General features: G+C 63.2%; 1 protein-coding gene across 26 annotated transcripts in view; it reads left to right on the top strand.

Annotated features, from left to right (window-relative positions):
- Positions 1–16,675, top strand: part of NCOR2 (nuclear receptor corepressor 2) — a 143,977-nt gene that overhangs the window by 85,687 nt on the left and 41,615 nt on the right. For all 26 annotated transcript variants that reach the window (XM_081122406.1, XM_081122411.1, XM_081122405.1 and 23 more), the window contains 3 exons: positions 1,387–1,559; positions 3,733–3,795; positions 15,211–15,353. In XM_081122406.1, the coding sequence (XP_080978532.1) occupies positions 1,387–1,559; positions 3,733–3,795; positions 15,211–15,353 (379 nt within the window). The remainder of the gene's footprint in view (positions 1–1,386; positions 1,560–3,732; positions 3,796–15,210; positions 15,354–16,675) is intronic.

Raw genomic sequence — 16,675 nt, 5'->3', positions numbered from 1 at the left:
GGGCGGGCGGGCGGGCGGGGGCCAGGACTGGGCGGCCACGTCTGCGGGGTGCCTGCGGGGAGAGGGGAGAGAGGCGTCTGGGCTCCGTCCCTCACGGCCCCCCTTCCGGAAGCCGGCTCCTCTCCTCCCCTCCCCCTCCCCCTCCCCCCTCCCCTGCCCCCCTCCGCCTGCTCTTTCTTTCTCAAACTCTCCGGAGACCTTGCAGACTGATAGCTCATTTGAGCGCCACTCCTGAGCTAATAAATCCAGGCAATGACTTTGGAACTCTGCCCCCTCCTCTCCTCCCCCTGGTGGGGCTCGTCTCAGGAGACGCGGGAGGGGGAGGGCGCTCCGAGGAGCTGGGAAGGACTAGGTGGGCAGCCCTCACCTCTAGAATTACCGCTGTCAGCGTGAGTCCTTGCAGATCAAGGCACAGCCTCGCCTTGAGCCCCGCAGCTTCCCGTGGGCCTGCCAGGGGCGGAGGGAGCACAACCAGCTGGAGAGTCACGCACAGAAGGGGGGTGGGAGGGGGACCAGCACGGCCTGGTGCCAGGTACCTGGAACGGGCTCAGGAAGGCGGTTTCAGAGAACATCTGGCTCCCCCCCCCCACCCCAGACCTCCAGGGTGGAGACTGGGAGGCAGAGATGGTAACCCCAGTAAACCCCCCTGAGGCGGCTTCTGAGAAAGGCCTCGCTCTGGGTATGGAGGCCACATGCACCCCCAGGCCCCTGGCCCCACCTTCGTGAGACCTGCAGGGGACTGGCCCCTTGCTTCTCCGAGGGGCGCACCGGCCTGTTAGTGCCGCTCCCAGAGCCCGCTGGGAACATCTCCGCGGAGTCCCATGGCTCTGTGCCCCTTGCGGACAGCGGAGAGCTCCCCTCTCGGCTATGAGCCGGCCCTGCACATAGCAGCCAGCGAGGGGATGGAGCAGCCGTCCGGTTACACTGGGGCCGGTTCCTCCTTCGGAGAGGAAAGCCGTTGAGAGCTGCGAGCTCACAGCGCCCTTTCGATAAGGTGGCGTTGCAGACAGCTGCCCGCCGCGTGCCCCCGTCGGGTAAGGAGGCCTGGCAGGGGGCTGCCCGCTGCGCTCAACCAGCTAAAGAAACAGGTCTCGACCTGGCCAGTGGGCTCAGTGGTTAGAGCATCGGCCTGAGCACCAAAGGGTCTTGGGTTTGGTTCCCTGTCAAGGGCACATATCTGGGTTGCAGGTTAGATTCCCGGTCCCGTTTGGGGTGCATGTGGGAGGCAACCAGTCGATGTGTCTCCCTCACATCGCCCTCCCTCCCTCCCTTCCACCTGCTCTAAAAATCAATGGCAAAAATATCCTCAGGTGGGGATTCACAAGAAACGCAGGTCCCTTGCCCCGGCCGCCGGGTGACTCGGTCCCGTCCCCCTCTGGCCTCCAGGGAGAAGACGGACGACACCTCTGGGGAGGACAACGACGAGAAGGAGGCCGTGGCCTCCAAGGGCCGAAAAACCGCCAACAGCCAGGGGAGACGCAAGGGTCGCATCACCCGCTCCATGGCCAACGAGGCCAACAGCGAGGAGGCCGTCACTCCGCAGCAGAGCGCCGAGCTGGGTGAGTCCGGGCCGGGCGGGGAGCTGGAGCACGGCCGTTCAACATGTCCCAGCTTTAGCTGAACCCGCTGTGTGACCCGGGGCAGGTTCCTTAACCTCTCTGTGCACAGCGGTTGCCTGTAACCTTGACTCTGTGTGTGGGAGGGGCCTACAGAAGTGCTTAGGGCATGGACCATGCTCCGGGGCCCTCAGCAGCGGTGATCCCAGGGTGGAGAGAGTTCCCATAAAAAAAAGTCCAGATCGCCAGCTTTGGTTTTGCTGTTAAATCAGGTCGGGCTGCACGTGGCCTCCGTTTCTGTCAGGTAGCAGCTGCTGGCGCAGAGTAGCCACCACCTCCTTTCAGAAGGACCTGAGCGCTAACTGCCCCCCCTGCCCTGACCCGCGGGCGCCTGGGTTCCTGGAGCACTCACCGCTCGCTGTGCGCTGAAGGGTTGAGTAGCAGTTCCACGTTCAGCCACAGGGGGGCAGCCCGCGCGTGCCTGTCGTCTGCACCCGTTTGCTCTTTGGGGTCCACCCTCCTGCCTCTGTGGGGAGCCCCCACCTCTGCCCCGCGTGCTGGGACTGAGGTCCCAGCCACCAAGATGCCTTCCCAGGGTGGGAGTTGATGTTTCCTTTGTCACAGATACCCCTCCCCCCCACAGCAAGGGTCTGTTCCAGGCGCCTGTCCCTTCTTCCCGTGGGAGGTGATTTGTACCCATTTCACAGATGAGCCGTTTGAGGCTTAGAGAAGGGCTGTTGCTTATGTAGAGTCATGGAGTTTGTTGGGATGCAAACCCAGCCCAGCTGACCACAAGTCCCGTGCAGCTCCTTCAGTCTTTGGCCAGCCACCCCTTGGTGATGGCGTGCGAAGCGGCCCAGGACAAAAGGCGTCCGTTCAGGAGTAGACTGGTGTGCCCGACTTCTGGGGAAGTTCTTCGGGACCCCAGGCCGATATTGGGCCTGCACCCAGTCTCAGACTTCACAGCCTCCCCCGGGGCCCCCGAGGGAAGGAAGGGGGAAGTTGGCCCTGGCAGCTGGGAAGGGGGAGGCTGCCCGTGAGGGTAGGGCCTTCTCGCTCCTGAGCTGCTGCTTATAGTCCCCTCCTGCCAGGCTTTTCCTCCCTGATCAGCCAGCCTTTGTCAGGCACACGTTCTGTGCCCGGCCCTGTTCTGGGTGCTGAGTCCATGGAGCTGACGTCCCCCATGCCCACCCTCCTCCCCGGGGTCTTAAGTCAGAGACTTGCAGGGGAGGACCCGGCTCACGTGCCGGGGAACTCAGAGGAGAGGCTCACCCCAGGCCTCAGCAGAGACCTGGCCAGCCCTGCTCCCTCCAGGGCCAGCCATATCCCGTCTGAGAAACACAGGAAACCTCTGTACCAACGAGTCGGGGGCGAGGGGAACAATCGCCCTGCAGGGCAGGATCTCAGTCAGGGCGTCTTACCCCAGAGGACAATGGGCTATGTCTGGAAGTATTTTTTTGTGTGTTAATCTTCACTCAAGGATATTTTCCCATTGACTTTTAGAGAGAGTGGAAGGACGGGTGAGGGTGGGGGGAGAGACAGACAGACAGACATCTATGTGAGAGAGAGACATTGATTGATTGCCTCTCGTACTCGCCCCAACCAGGGCCAGGGATTGAACCTGCCACCCAGGTACGTGCCCTTGACCGAGAATTGAGCCTGTGACCCTGCAGTGTGCGGGCCGACGCTCCAACAACTGAGCCACACTGGCCGTGTCTGAAACATTTTGGGCGGTGATGGTTGGAGTGGGGGCCTCTGCCATCTATCTAGTGGGTGGCGGCCAGGGATGCTGCTACCCCCCTGCAGGGCCCAGAACAGCCCCCTGGCAGAGAATTACCCAGCCTCCAATGAGTCCCTGCTCAGATGAGCTCCCCGCCTGCCTGAAGCCTGAGTTTCTCATCCCTGTTTCCCCCCTGATCCCCATCCTCACAAAGCCACTGTGCTCCCGGGTGGGCCACCTCCGTCCCACCAAGTGCATAAGGTAGCTGTGTTGGTCCAGGCCCTGGGCTGCCTCAGTTTCTCTGTCTATAAAATGGGGTGATTGTACCCCTTGTAGCCCAGCGGGGTGCGTGGAGGCTGGGCTGGGTGCCAGGACAGCCCAGCACAGTGCCCGTAGGCCCGGGACGGAGAAGGCGTCCCTTCCTAGTGGCGCCAACATGCCGTGTCCCCTTTGCAGCCTCCATGGAGATGAACGAGAGCTCCCGCTGGACCGAGGAGGAGATGGAGACGGCCAAGAAAGGTGAGAGCATCGGCGGCCCCGACTGCCCTGCTCGCATCCGGTCCTGAGGCCGTGAGGTGGGGGGGACGTTGACTCAGGGCCCGGATCGGGGGGCCGTGGTATGGTCTGGAGGTGCTGGGGGCAGGCTCTGCTGCTCGGACGTTCTCAGGTCGTCGCTTCCCCTCGGAGCCTCAGTTCTGCCCTCCAGAGCGTGGGTCTGTGTGGTCGCTTTTCAGGCTCCACGGTGCGTCCCCAGGGCGCCGTGTGACATGTGGTTGGTGGAGGGCTCCCGTAGCGCCGGCCCACCGTGACCCTGTAGACGGCGGCGGTGCACCCAGGCGCCTCGGCGGAGGTGCAGGACCACGGTGGGGTCATAAGGTCAAGCTGTCTCCGCAGGGCTGCAGGTGGCCAGCACCTGGGTGCTGGGTGCTGGGGTGCCGACCCCGCCTCCTCCCTCAGCACGTTCATTTGAGCCAGAAGAGCTGGGTCCTCCGCCTCCTGGCTTAGCGACCTGTCCTTGGGCTTCCGTTCCCCCACCGTGAAGTGGGAAGGGTGCCCCGGCTGGCTGTGAGGAACGGAGGACGGGCCCTCGCTGTTGGGCCGGGTCGGAGTTTCGCCCCCGTCCCTGGAGAGCCTCCCGCCGGCCCTCCGGCCCCCGTGCCCAGCAAGGGGCTGTCAGGTCAGCGCCGAGAGGAAGGCTGACGCCGCCACTCCGTTACCTTGGCCCCAGCCCGGGGGCTTGTTCCCGTCCTTGTTTTACTGCCCAGGAGGCAGGGGCAGAGGCTGAGCACTGCCCGGGCCCTGGAGCTGGAGCGTGGGGGAGCTCGTACCTGGGGGGGCGGGAGCGAGCGCTCCCTGCCCTTGTCCCCGAGGCCCCGCTGCCGACACGTGGCTCCTTTGTGTCCAGACCTCCTGGGCCGTGACTCACCAGGGAACAGACAGCCTTTCTCGTGAAGGACCCGGGCAGGCTCTGGGGGCAGGCGCGTGTGGGCGTAGCTGGGCCTGGAGGCTGAGACCTGGCCCACGGGCTGCCTGCCCGCCCTGTGCCCACCCCCACCCCGGGGACAGTGCGCCCAGGGGCCTGGGTGTTTCAGACACTGAGCAGACCCCCCATTCAGGGCTCCTGTCTGGGCGGCCGCACCCTCGGGCTGCTTCCTCCAGCCTCCGCCCTCCGGTGAGGCGAGTCCTGGACCCTCAGCATCATCCGGATTCAGGGGACGAGCCACCTGCCTCCTCCCGCAGGTTCGGAACCTCCCGTCGGCTGCTTGAGGGGCTCACGGGGGCCGTGGGTCTCGCTACCTCACGGCACGGGTGCTTTCGGACGCCCCGAGGGGCCATGCTGTTGGTCTCCTGCGTCCACTTAGGTGGTTTCCGTGGATTTCACTGTGGGTGCAAATGTGGCTGTGTGTGTTTTCTCTCCCTTTAATTTTGGTAAAACGCACGTTAAATTTACTGTTTGCCGTGTGCCGTTGAGTGGCTTGGAAGTCCTTCGGCGTGGTGCAGCGAGCCCCACTGCCGGGCTCCGGCACTTGGTCCCCCGATGGAGGTGCCCCGTCAGCAGTCGCCCCCCAGCCCTGCCGGCCTCACACCTGCCTGTCTGCTTTGTGTCCCCCGGGACCTGCCTTTCTGGGCCTTCACGTGGGTGGAATCAGACAGTGGGTGCCCTTCTGCGTCTGGCTTTTCTCTCAGAAGCACGTCTCCGAGGTTCAGCCGTGGGGAGCGGGTCGGCGCTCGGTCCTTTTCACGGCTGCGCCCTGTCCTGCGGCGTAGATGGACCCCGTGTTACTCATTCATTGGCTGATGGACCTGCGAGTCGTTTCCACCTGTGGGGGTCGTGAACAGCACTGCTCTGAGCATCTGTGTATCGTGCGTGGGTTTTTAACCACACGGGAGGCCCTGGGGTCTCGCTGTTGGCAGTGGCATTGCCCTGGGACCCACCTGTGGGGGGAGTAAGGGCTCCACACGCAAGTTCCAGGCCTTCTGGCTTGAGCTCCCACGGCCTCTTACTCCCCGTGGTGTCGTCTGTCGTCACGGCAGCCCCGGCCCTGCCTCTCTCCCTCCCTGTTGCCGGGGAACAGGGAGTGAGCCAAGTTGGCGGCTGCCCTCTCCCTCCCTTTGGGAAGGGCAGATCTGGGGACCGGGAGGACAGCCGGGGATGACTCACCACTGAGACAGGAGTGTGCCCCAGCGTCTCAAGGTTGGGTCCTCGGCGGCGGCAGTGAGCTCATCCCGGTCCTGCCCACGGAGCCGGCAGCGTGAGAGCCCTGCCGAGGCGCTGCTCAGTGACATTTGTGATAATGCAGCGAGCGCCAGAGGGCCCGTCCGCTGTGAATTACAGCAATCCGCACAATTACCGCCCAGGGTGGCTGCTAATGGCTGTGTGTTCCAGGCAGTGGCGGAGGCGGGGAGGCGGGGAGGCAGGTGCTGGCAGCCCCAGCGAGTCCTTCACGGTGGGCAGGGGTGGGGAGGCTGCGAACATTCGGTGCCTCCTGCCCAGCCCTCAGAAACCCAGGGAAGGACCCAAGAGCCAGCTGTGCACGAGGCAGATGGCACCACCATCCTTCCCAGCATTTAAATCAAACTGCCTCACAGCCTGCAGGCAGGGCTGCCCGGAGCGGAGCCGGCCCTGGTCCCTCTCTCAGGGAGCCCAGGGAGATGAGCGGCCAGTGTCCCTGGCTCTTGGGACTGCTGAGCCTCTCCTGAGCATCAGGGACACAGCCGCCAGCCCAGCCTGAGGGATGAGCTGCACAGGGTCCCCATCCCCGGGAGAAGCCAGACCCCAGCCTCTGCATCGCTTAGGTCTCTGACCTCAGGCAGATCAGTCAAGCTCGCTGTGCCTCAGTTTTCTCATCTGTACAGTGTGAATCAGTGTCAGCCTCTGCATTCATTTCCCGGGGCTGCTGTAACGAAGTACAAACTGACATGCATTCCCTCACAGCTGTGGAGGCCGCAAGTCCAAAATCAAGGTGTCAGCCAGCCGGGCTCCCTTCGAAGCCTCCCTGGGAGGAGCCCGCCTGCCTCCTCCAGCTCTGGCGTGGCCAGCAGTCCTTGGCGTTCCTTGGCTTGGAGACATGACTCTGCCTATCTCCACGTGGCCGTCTTCCCTCTGCGTCTGTCTAAATCTCCCTCTTAGAAGGACCCTCCCATCTAGTATGGCCTCATCTCACTTGCTTATATCTCTAAGACACTTTCTCCAAATAAGGTCATGTCCACAGGTTTTTTTGGGGGGGATACTGTTCACCCCAGCACAGCCCACTTGATGGGGTTTTGGTGAAAGAGAACAGAAGAGCTTAGGGCAGCGATGTCTTGGAGGTAGTGAGTTCCCCGTCACCCTTGGTAACTACGACCAGCTCCCTCACCGTGTGCCTCCGGCCTGGCCCATCCCTGTCCCGGCCTTGTTTTCCCTTGTGTCTGAAATGCAGCTGGGGTCCCATCTCCCGGGGGTGTCATAAAGGTGCGTGAGCCATAGGTGTGCAGGAGGTGCTCAGAAGTGGCAGGACCACAGTGTGGCACACACACTTTGGAGCCTGTCTTCATGGGCACAAGTCCCGGCTCTGCCCCTCTGGGTGTGTGTCCCCAAGCAGGTGGCCGCACCTCTCGGATCCTCAGCTGCACCTTGGAGAAGTGGGTGGGAGGTGAGCGACCTGCTGAGCAGGTATAAACTGACACCTGAAGAAGGTCCTAGGACACTGGGACTCACCTGGCCAGAGAGGGCTCCCCTCTGCCCTGAGGAGTGCACCTTGGGCTGGCACCCAAAGCATGAAGTAACAGTGCTAAGTAACTCGCTCCCTGGGACATCTCGATACCTGTGGGTGCGCAGGAACTGCTAAAACTTTTACGTGTGTTAAGCTGCTTTGTCCCCACCAACCTTACAAAGCAGGTGCTGTTCCTTTTTCCAGAGAAGGAAACAGAGGCCCAGAGAGGCTGTGTGAGCTGCCTCAGGTCACACAGCTGTTAAGTGGTGGAGCTGGGATTTGAACCCAGACTCTCTAGTTACAGAATGGAAATGGGGCTGGTGTGAGGACTGAATGTGTCAGTCTACGGGCCAGGCTGCTGTGAGTGAGGTAGCGAGGAGGGAAGGGCATCCTGCAGAGGGAAGAGCGCGTGCAAAGTTCCTGTGGCAGAGCATTGTGGCTGTAGGAGCTGTTGAAACCCAGAGAGTGAGGGGGAGGCGGGTAAGGAATGGGGAGGCCATCGGGAGGGACCCTGGCCTTCCCACTGTGGGATGGCATTCGACTGTTCTGCTGAGAGCATGGGGAGGGGGACAGGGCAGCCTTCCCGGTGGGCAGGCAGACGACTTCCCTTCCTGTGTGATAGAGTCGGGGCTGCCCGCCCTGAGGCTCTCACCGAGCTGGGACTGAACGTGTGCAGGAAGCTGGCTGCCCGCCCTTGGGCCCAGTGCCACACCAGGCAGGAGGGGCAGGCCGGGATGTGAGGCTCTGGTTCCCCTGGGAAAGGTCAGCCTGGCCTGGCTCAGAGTCTTGACCCAGCCATTTCGGGCAGCTCCTCCCTGTCCTCAGCCCCCCTTCTCTGGTGGGCAGGGTGCCAGCTGTGGAGGGGGTGGGGAAGCCCCTAGGTCCCGCTGTTCCAGACCAGGAATAGGCCCTGGCCTGGCTCCATGCTGCCAGGTCCTGGTGGCCCAGGCAAGCCCTGTCAGGCTGACTGGAGTCCAGGCTGACCCCAGCTCCCCCGAGGAGCTCCAGGCCAGCTACCTGCAGGACATGCTTCTTTTCACGGAGTGAGGGAGAACCCACAGGTGGCTTCACACTTCCTGAGCACTGGTTGGGCTAGTTTTCACGGATGGGGCGTCTAATGCTTGGGGAGTAGAAGTGTGAGCCCCCCCACTGTGGGGACACATCTCCCAGGCTCACAGCGGGGGGCCTGCCGGGGTGTTGCACAGGGTTGGCGGCTGACCTGCCGGGTTTGGGGGTGCCGGGCACTCGGGATGCGGGCATCAGAGTGGGTGACTGAGGAGGGTTGATGTATAGGGGCATTAGGGTTGTTAGAAGGGACAGTGTGGTGTCCTGGGAGACTGCTGCTACCCTTGGGCTGGAGCTAGACTGCTAGGGAGCAGCCACGTTTTGGTCCCGTTGCTTCCGGACCCGAATGCCCCTGGCCCGTGAGAGGCTGTTGCGATGGAAAAAGTCAGGGGGACAGCCAGACCCAGGGGCCTGCTCCAGGCCCCCCTCTCGTTCCTCATCAGCACCTTGAAGGTAACGTCAGGCAGGCGTCAGCCCACTTTCCCCCGGGAGGAAAATCCACGTGAGCGCACAGGTGCCTCCTTCCTCAGGGAGAGAGACACGGTTTACGCAGTAACGAGGCTGCCTGTTACCACGTGGCAGGTGCTCACTGGTGGGCACTTTGCATGAATTATCTGCTCTTCCCGTGGGACCATGGGGGTGGGAGCTCCACATGTGTGAACATGCACCTGCACCCATGTGTGCACACACATGCACACACACGCGTGCACACAGGCATGGCTGCTGCCTTGCAGATGAGGAAACTGAGCCCACAGGCTGAGTGAGAGCTGGGCCAGCACAGCCCGGGAGTCCCTTGCTCGGCTCCGCTCTGCGGAGAACGTGGCGTTGGAAGGCGTCACGCGGCGTCTCCCTGGAGTGGTAGACGCCCCGCGAGATGGCACACAGGTGGCCTCTTTCATCTTTGCGAGTGTGTTTTATTGTGTGTCGGGGGAGGAGCAGCCGGTTCGCAGCGTATCTGTGATTCGCAGACGTAATTGCCAAAACTGATGCTAAGGGAGGCATCACGGGGTATTATTACTATTATTATTTTTTGTTGTTGTTAATCCTTACCTGAAGATATTTTTTCATGGATTTACTTTTTTAGAGAGGGGGTGGGGGGAGAGCATCGATGTGAGAGAGACACATTGATTGGTTGCCTCCCACATGCACCCCGACCGGAGCCGGGGAACCCAGGTATGTGCCTTTGGCCAGGAATCGAACCCGAGACCCTCTGGTCCAAGGGCCGACCCTTTAACCACTGAGTCAAGCTGGTCAGGGCATGGAGTATTTTGAATAGACAAAGACACCCACCCAGAGCCTGGGGTTTCTGAAATAAGGAAGTGGCCTGACTCAGGGCCCCCTCCTTTGATAGTGTTTTGGGCAGAAAAATCTGTTTCGCAAACTGGAGTTTCTTTTGGACGTGGCGGTTGGTGGGAGGGGTGTGGACGGGCCCCTGTGCTCTACGTGGAAGGAGGAGGAAGGTTCTGGGCTGGAGAGGCCAGCGGGCTGGGGAGCACGTGTGCTCCACGGACGGGGCTACTGGTTTCCAGGGAGAACGGCTTGAAATTCCCAGGATGCAAATGGATGGCGATGTAGGGCCCATGGGTGCTCGCAGGGTCACCTGTCCAGTTTACCTGGACTTGGATGGCCGGCTGGCTGTCGTGCAGGTTCCCACCGGGAGAGCTGCCTGTGGCAGAGACCCTGAGAGGGTGGTAGCTTGGCGGGGACCTGGCAGGGACGGGGCTCTGGGACAGTTTGTCACAGGTCCCTGGACGGTGCACACGGAGCTCCCACGAGGGCGGCCAGAGCAGTCGTCGGCCGGGGTGAGCTCCCCGCAGGCCCCGACGTGGAGAGACACCGTCTCTCGGCCACCCGACGGCCACCGCCGGCCCCTCCGCCTCACTCCAGGCCCGGAGTCCGTGACTCAGACCTCCCGCCTCGACTTCCTGTCTCGGTCAATTTCACTTCCTGGTTCCTGCCCCCTGACTCTTCGGAACGAAACTCCTTCCTTAGAAATTAGAAGTGGGGCTGGAGAACCCAGACCGCAGGGGACGTTGGCAGCCGGCTGGGCACCTCTGGGCACCGGTGCAGGGTGTGTGGGGGTGCTCCTGGGGAGAGGTGGGTGCTTCCTCCAGCCTCTCCTGGGACGGTCCCCCGTCCAGGACGTGCTAGAGGGAGAAACGCTCAGGCCCTTCCTCTCTGGGCCACCGCTTCTCAGGAACCCACAGAGGGAGCAGAGGCACCTGTGGGATGCCCAGCCAGCCCCCAGACCCAGATGCAGACGCTCGGAGTGTCTGCAGCTTTGTCCATGGGCTGAGCAGCACCTCTTGCAAGCCTGGCAGTGGCAGGTGCAGTCAGTTAGCAGTGGAGCCAAGCAGCTCAGGGAGTAATAACCGCCCCAGAGATGACAAAACCCCAAGACAGCGGAGTGGCTGGGAGAACAGCTTTGGAGAAGGTGGTTAAGGAAGGCGGCTCAGAGGAGGTGTCCCTTGAGCCCAGAGCGGGAAAAGAGAACAGAGATGGATCTGTGCAAAAGCTATGTCGGCAGAACAGCGAGTGCAGGTGTCCTGGGGCACATCCCAGGGCCGGGCTTGAAGGTCCCAGTGGCTGGAGTGAGCGAAGGAGAAGGTAGGAAGCTGGCCCGGCAGGTGGGCAGGGCCGGCTCCTCGAGGAAGCCTTGGATTTTATTCGAGAGCTTTGGGGCGTCGTCATCGGAAGACTTGAAGCAGAGGAGTGACACAAGTGGATTGGCATTCGTAGCTCTGCTGGGAGCTCCCGGTGGAGAAGGGAAGTCCTAGATCCCTGACACGGTTGGGATCGGCTGCCCTCCCTTGGCACGGTGCCCCCGGGCAAGGGCTGGGGGCGCCAGGCCAGAAATAGGGCATTTGGGAGACCTATGGCCTGTTGCTTTCGGGTTTCCATGGGCAGGATGGAAAAGTCCCAGGGCTAAAGGGACCAGCAGGTCAGTGACCCCAGAGCTGGAAAAAATCGGTCATGACCTGGATCTAGCTCCAAAGTTCAACTCAGTTAACTTTCAACCTCCCGGGAGCTTTGGGGCATCCGTGGCAGGTGTCCATAGGGAGCCGGCTGAGGTGCTTGTCAGGGGTGTCCCGGAAAGGAGGAAAGGGGCCTGGGTCCGAGGGCAGCAGAGAGCCCTTTGGGGACTCCGAACCTGCCCCCGCCCTAGGTGGGTGGAAGTCTCTTTGCTCTGTAGTCTCCTCAGAACCTGAACTATCCCCCACAGCGGCTGAACCAGCTCTGCCCACCCCCTTCCACCCTCCCAGACCCCCGAGTCCCCACGGGGCGGGGGAGGCGGGCAGACTGCAGGTGGATCTGACGCGGGAACGGCGGCGGAAGGCGCTGTTTGCTCCGTCTGCCTGCGGGGCGGAGAGGCTGTTTTTCTGAGCGCTCATCTGTTCTTACCGCTGCTGACGCGCCACCGCCTGGATGGGAAGAGGGAGGGGAGCCGGTGCCAGGCCGCCCGCCCCCTCTGAACCTGGGCTCCTGCCACGCTCGCTCCGCTCCCCCGCCCTGCGGCTCCCGGACCTCCGTCTGGGTCTGGAGGTCACATTCAGCCCCGAGGCGTCTCGCTGGGCCAGGCAGCAGGAAGACAGCCGCCTGGTGAGGCTGCTGGGGCACCGCGGCCGGTGGACTTGGCATGGTGGGAGCAGCGGGGGGGAGGTCCTGGGGGCTCCAGGCCAGTGCTCCTTGCTGAGCACCGTTTGGGGCACTTCGGTGCCCAGAGGAGCTGCAGGACACTGAGCCCTGGTGACGCCTGGCACGGGCCACTGAGCACACCACTGACAACTTCTCGCTCGCTGGCTGCCCTCAGCGGCGAAGGGCACCTCACTCGCCCGCAGCTGTGGGGGGCAGAGGGAGACCGAGTCCGGTGGCAGTGCCGGACCTGCTTCCCCACCCTTCAGCGCCAACCCTGGTCCCTCCCCCTCCCTCCCCCTCCAACCCTCGCTCCTCCCCCTCCCTTCCCTCCTCCCCCCGCCCCCCTCCTCCCTCCTCCCTCCTCCCCCCTCCCTGGCGCTGTTGGAGAAGAAGGATGTGAGGCTGAGCTGAGCTGCCAGCAGACGCCAGAGCCGGCACCGCGGCCGCCCAGCCTCCCGCCTCCCAACCCGCTGCTCCCAGCTCCTCTCCCTGGAGCACCCTCCAAGCCTTATGTTTCCGGAAAACTTGGCCGAGGGGGAGACGCAGATGAGAGGATGTGAGTGAGTGGCCCTGGGGGTGGGGGGCTTTGGGCCACGGTGACAGGGACACGGGGCTGTGGCAGCCCAGGGTCCGGGACTCGGCGGCTCTGTGTCTGTGGGGTCCCACCTCCACCTTTTGCTGACTCCCCTCCCCTGCCCTTGTGGCGTCAGGCTGGGGCCCTCGGGGAGAGGGCAGGACCTGGGTCTGAAGGGAGGCCTTGAGGGCGGCCTCGGGGTCTTGGTGGGCGCGTGCTCGAGGTGTCCTCCAGGTGGAGTGTTGTGGGGGGGCTTCGGCTGGGTCTCGTCCGGGTGGTCTCCAGGGCAGGGTGGGGTCTAAAGCGCCCCCGTGCCTGGTGCCTGCAGTGGCGTTTGAAAAGCAGGAATCAGAGAGGAGCCTGAGCTTTTCTCCCGCACCCCGGCCCTGTGTAGGGCAGTTAGGGAAACTGAGGCCCACACACAGTGGGGTGGCCAAGACCACACAGGACGCTCTGGCCAGGGCTTCTGGACAACTCCTTCCGGTGCTTTTCCTGAGCTCTTGTTTCAGGAAGGCCTGGGGGACACCCCCCCCAATCCCCAGCTGGACTCCCGGCCACCTCCTTATTTATTTGCCCAGCTCAGAAATGCCAGCCTCCCCAGGGTCCAGCCACCCTCTGGGTGCTCACCACCCCACCCCACCCCACCCCAGGAGGCCCAGATGGGAGACCCACCCCTCCCGCCCAGGGTTCCGGCCCGACGTGTTTGCCTGGGCTCTCTTGGCCCCGGCTGGGGAAATATAAATAAACGCGCGTCCCGGTCGCCCTCCGCCAGGTTCTGTGGAAGTGGCAGCTGCTGCTGGCGCAGGCAGAGGGAAAGGTCAGGGGGCCGGCTCGCACTTGATCCCACGCCCTCCCCTCCCCTCCTCCTGTCCTTGAGGAACCCTGAGGCGCCGTGGAGCCACGTGGCCCTGTGGCCTCCGCAGGGGAGCAGGTGGCCTGTCAGTCCAGCGCCACCCCCACCCGCTGGGTCCCGCGGCGAGGGGGGGGCAGAAACCCGGGTCCCCGTGCCCGTGCGACCCCTGGGCCTGTCCCATGAGCTTGTGAGTTGCTGTGGCCCCCGAGTCTTGGTTTCCCCCATCCTGGGGAAGGGAAGCCAGGAGGGATGCGAGGGAACCGAGGCTTTCAAGGGCTGTGCAAGCCCCAGGTCCCTTGGCCACGCAGCACGGTGGTTTCTTCATGTTGGTTTGCTGCTGTTTTATTTTTATTAGAACCTTGTATGTAGCAAGCCAGTAGCACGTGTTTGAGTGGATGGAAGGACGGATGGAAGGGTGGGTGGACGGATGGAAGACAAAATCCAACACAGACTGCCAGCCCCCGGCTCCCGCACCCTGCAGGATTCCCGGTGTGGCCCTCCCTGTCTGCAGCGTGGTTTGATTCAGGGAAAATGGGAAATCTCTCGTTAGTCGTTGCGAGTGTAGCTCTGGGAACCCGAGGCCACCGAGTTCGTTCCCAGCAACGTGACTCAGGCTTCATGCCTGCAGCCCTCCGGCCGGTCCTGCCCTCAGCCCCCGGAGGGCTGGAGCCCTCCTCCGCCCCCTGCTGTGCCGTCCGCGGGGAAGTGGGCCGGCGGGCTGGGCGGCTGGAGGCGTGCTGCTGCCCGGAGACCAGGTGTAAACGGAGAGGCCGCAGCCCGGCCGCGTGTCTGCCAGCCCGTGTGTTCCGGAGCTCTGCGGGCAGATGGGCTGCCACCCAGGGCCGGGCTCCCGGGGCACCGCCTTGGATCCGGGGCCGTGGGGGGGGTGTTTTTCCTGAGCTGGTTTAGGGCATTGGAAATAGAAGTGGGGGTGGGGGTAATAGCTCTGGCCCGAGTTTGTGAGGATTGAGGAAACTTTCTTGGACTGCAGTCGGTTTGATGTGAGGTTTTCCAATTTCTGGGGGCTTCTCCCCACATCAGGAGACGATGAAGCTGTGAGCTCACCGAGAGAGGGGGGCTGTGATTTGGGGACAAGTCCACTCCCAGCCCCTGGACTATCCAGTGTGTACACATCCAGGGCAGTGGGCCTTGAGGTGTCCACGGGGGCCTTAGAGCCCTGGGGTGCCCCAGAGAACCTAGGTGCAGAGGCTCCTTGCCCCGGCTCATCCCCACCTGGACCTCATTGTTGGCCCCCCCCCCCCCCCCAGCCGTTCCTTCCTTCCCCAGCCCGGTGCAGCCGGAAAACAGCCCGGTCTCCTGAGGCCACATCTGCAGCTGCAAGTGCGTGTCAGCTCTGGGTCAGGACAGCGGGGAGGTGGGGGCCTGGGCGGGGTCTGCACCCCAGGCCTCAGCCCTCAGCCCCCAGGCCTCTCCATGCAGCCTCTGGAGGCCAGACCCCCTGCCCTCACTCTCTGGTGCCCCCATTGCTTGTTTCAGGGCCTGAGACCCAAGCAGGGAGCCTCAGGCCTGGTGTGGGGGCTGCTGTTTGCCCGGGGCTCCGTCTGCCTCCCAGGCCATGGTCACAGCCCCTCACCTGCCGCCCTCTCCCCCAGGTCTCCTGGAGCACGGCCGGAACTGGTCGGCTATCGCCCGGATGGTGGGCTCCAAGACGGTGTCTCAGTGTAAGAACTTCTATTTCAACTACAAGAAGAGGCAGAACCTCGATGAGATCCTGCAGCAGCACAAGCTGAAGATGGTGAGCCCCCCGAACTCCCCACTGCCTGCCTCCTGAGGGTCCCAGCCAGACCGGGGGCCTTGTGGAGGCTGCAACTGGGAGCCTCTCTCAGTTCATGCCCGGTGATACCCACAGGACACTGCAGGGTTGCTCTGTGCCATAAACATCCCTCCTGGGTATGGGGACAGGCAGGCATGCCCACTGTATGCCAGGCCGCCCCTCCTCCACCCCAGCACCCCTCTCAGACACCTCTGGGGGCCTGGTGAGCCGGCTGGGGCTGAGGCCGCTGACTCACCCGGGGTTTGTGGTTGTCAGCGCATTGGAATGAAGACCCAGAAGCAGATGAACCCCGAGTGACCGTCTCCCCCACCCCATTTGACTTCACAGTCTTAGGACTGCCTTGGGGAGGGAAGGACAGGTCAGGGAGCAGCCGGCCAAGCCCTGGCCTCTGTGGGCCTTGGGGGAGGCCGAGTCCTTTCGCTCCCCCAGGAGCACAGAAGGGGCGGGCCCACCTCTCTCAGCGAATAAATGGTCTCCAGAGGGACTACTTCCTCCACAGCTGTTACTGGAAATGAGGGCCATTTGGGGCAGCCTCTGCTTTCTCTGCGTCTCTCTCCCATCTGTCTGTCTGTCTGTCTCTCTGTCTCTTTCTCTCTGGCTCTGGCTTTTTCTCTCCGTCTCCCCATCTCCCCATCTCCCCTCCCCCCCCGGGCACACTTGACCTGCCAGGCAGTCACCATTGCAGATATGGGGAAACGGGCTCAGCGAGGCTCTGCAGCAGCTGCTTGGGTTTGAACCCAAAGACCCATGCTCTTAACCGGCGGGCTGCATAGGGAGGGTACACAGCCCCCCCCGGCCCACCCCCATCGGCCCACCTGTTGCCATTTAAAGTTCGCGCGTCCTGTCCAAGAGCCAGTGCAGCCCCTGAGGTCCAGAGAGGGCGAGCAGGCTGCTGCAGTGGCGCCGCCCACGGTGGGCCAGGGCACAGTCACGCGTTCGAATTCTTTGAGCGCTGTGCAGAAGTTAAGGGCACCCCTTCCCAGCCCCGTGTGTTCTGGGGGACACTGGCCGTGCCCCTGCAGTCAGGCCAGCCCCCTGCCTGCGCCCCATTCCCCGCCACACCCAGTTAGGCCATGCCTCCTTCATGGCCCACCTGCTGTTCGGGGGGGGCCCTGGGATGATGGGTCCTGGTGCTCCTCAAGCTCTGGGCAGCACGCCCTGCACACCAAGAGCTGTGCTTTTCCCCAGATTTTCCAGGACTCTGATTTCCACGGGGAAGGAGGAAGACTCCGTGAGAGTGAGGGCACTGGGTACCTGTCCTGACACTTGCTGAAATCCCTTAG

Source organism: Miniopterus schreibersii (assembly GCF_964146895.1).
Source record: "Miniopterus schreibersii genome assembly, chromosome: 20".
NCBI lineage: Eukaryota > Metazoa > Chordata > Mammalia > Chiroptera > Miniopteridae > Miniopterus > Miniopterus schreibersii.
This window is presented reverse-complemented; position numbering and strand designations above follow the sequence as displayed.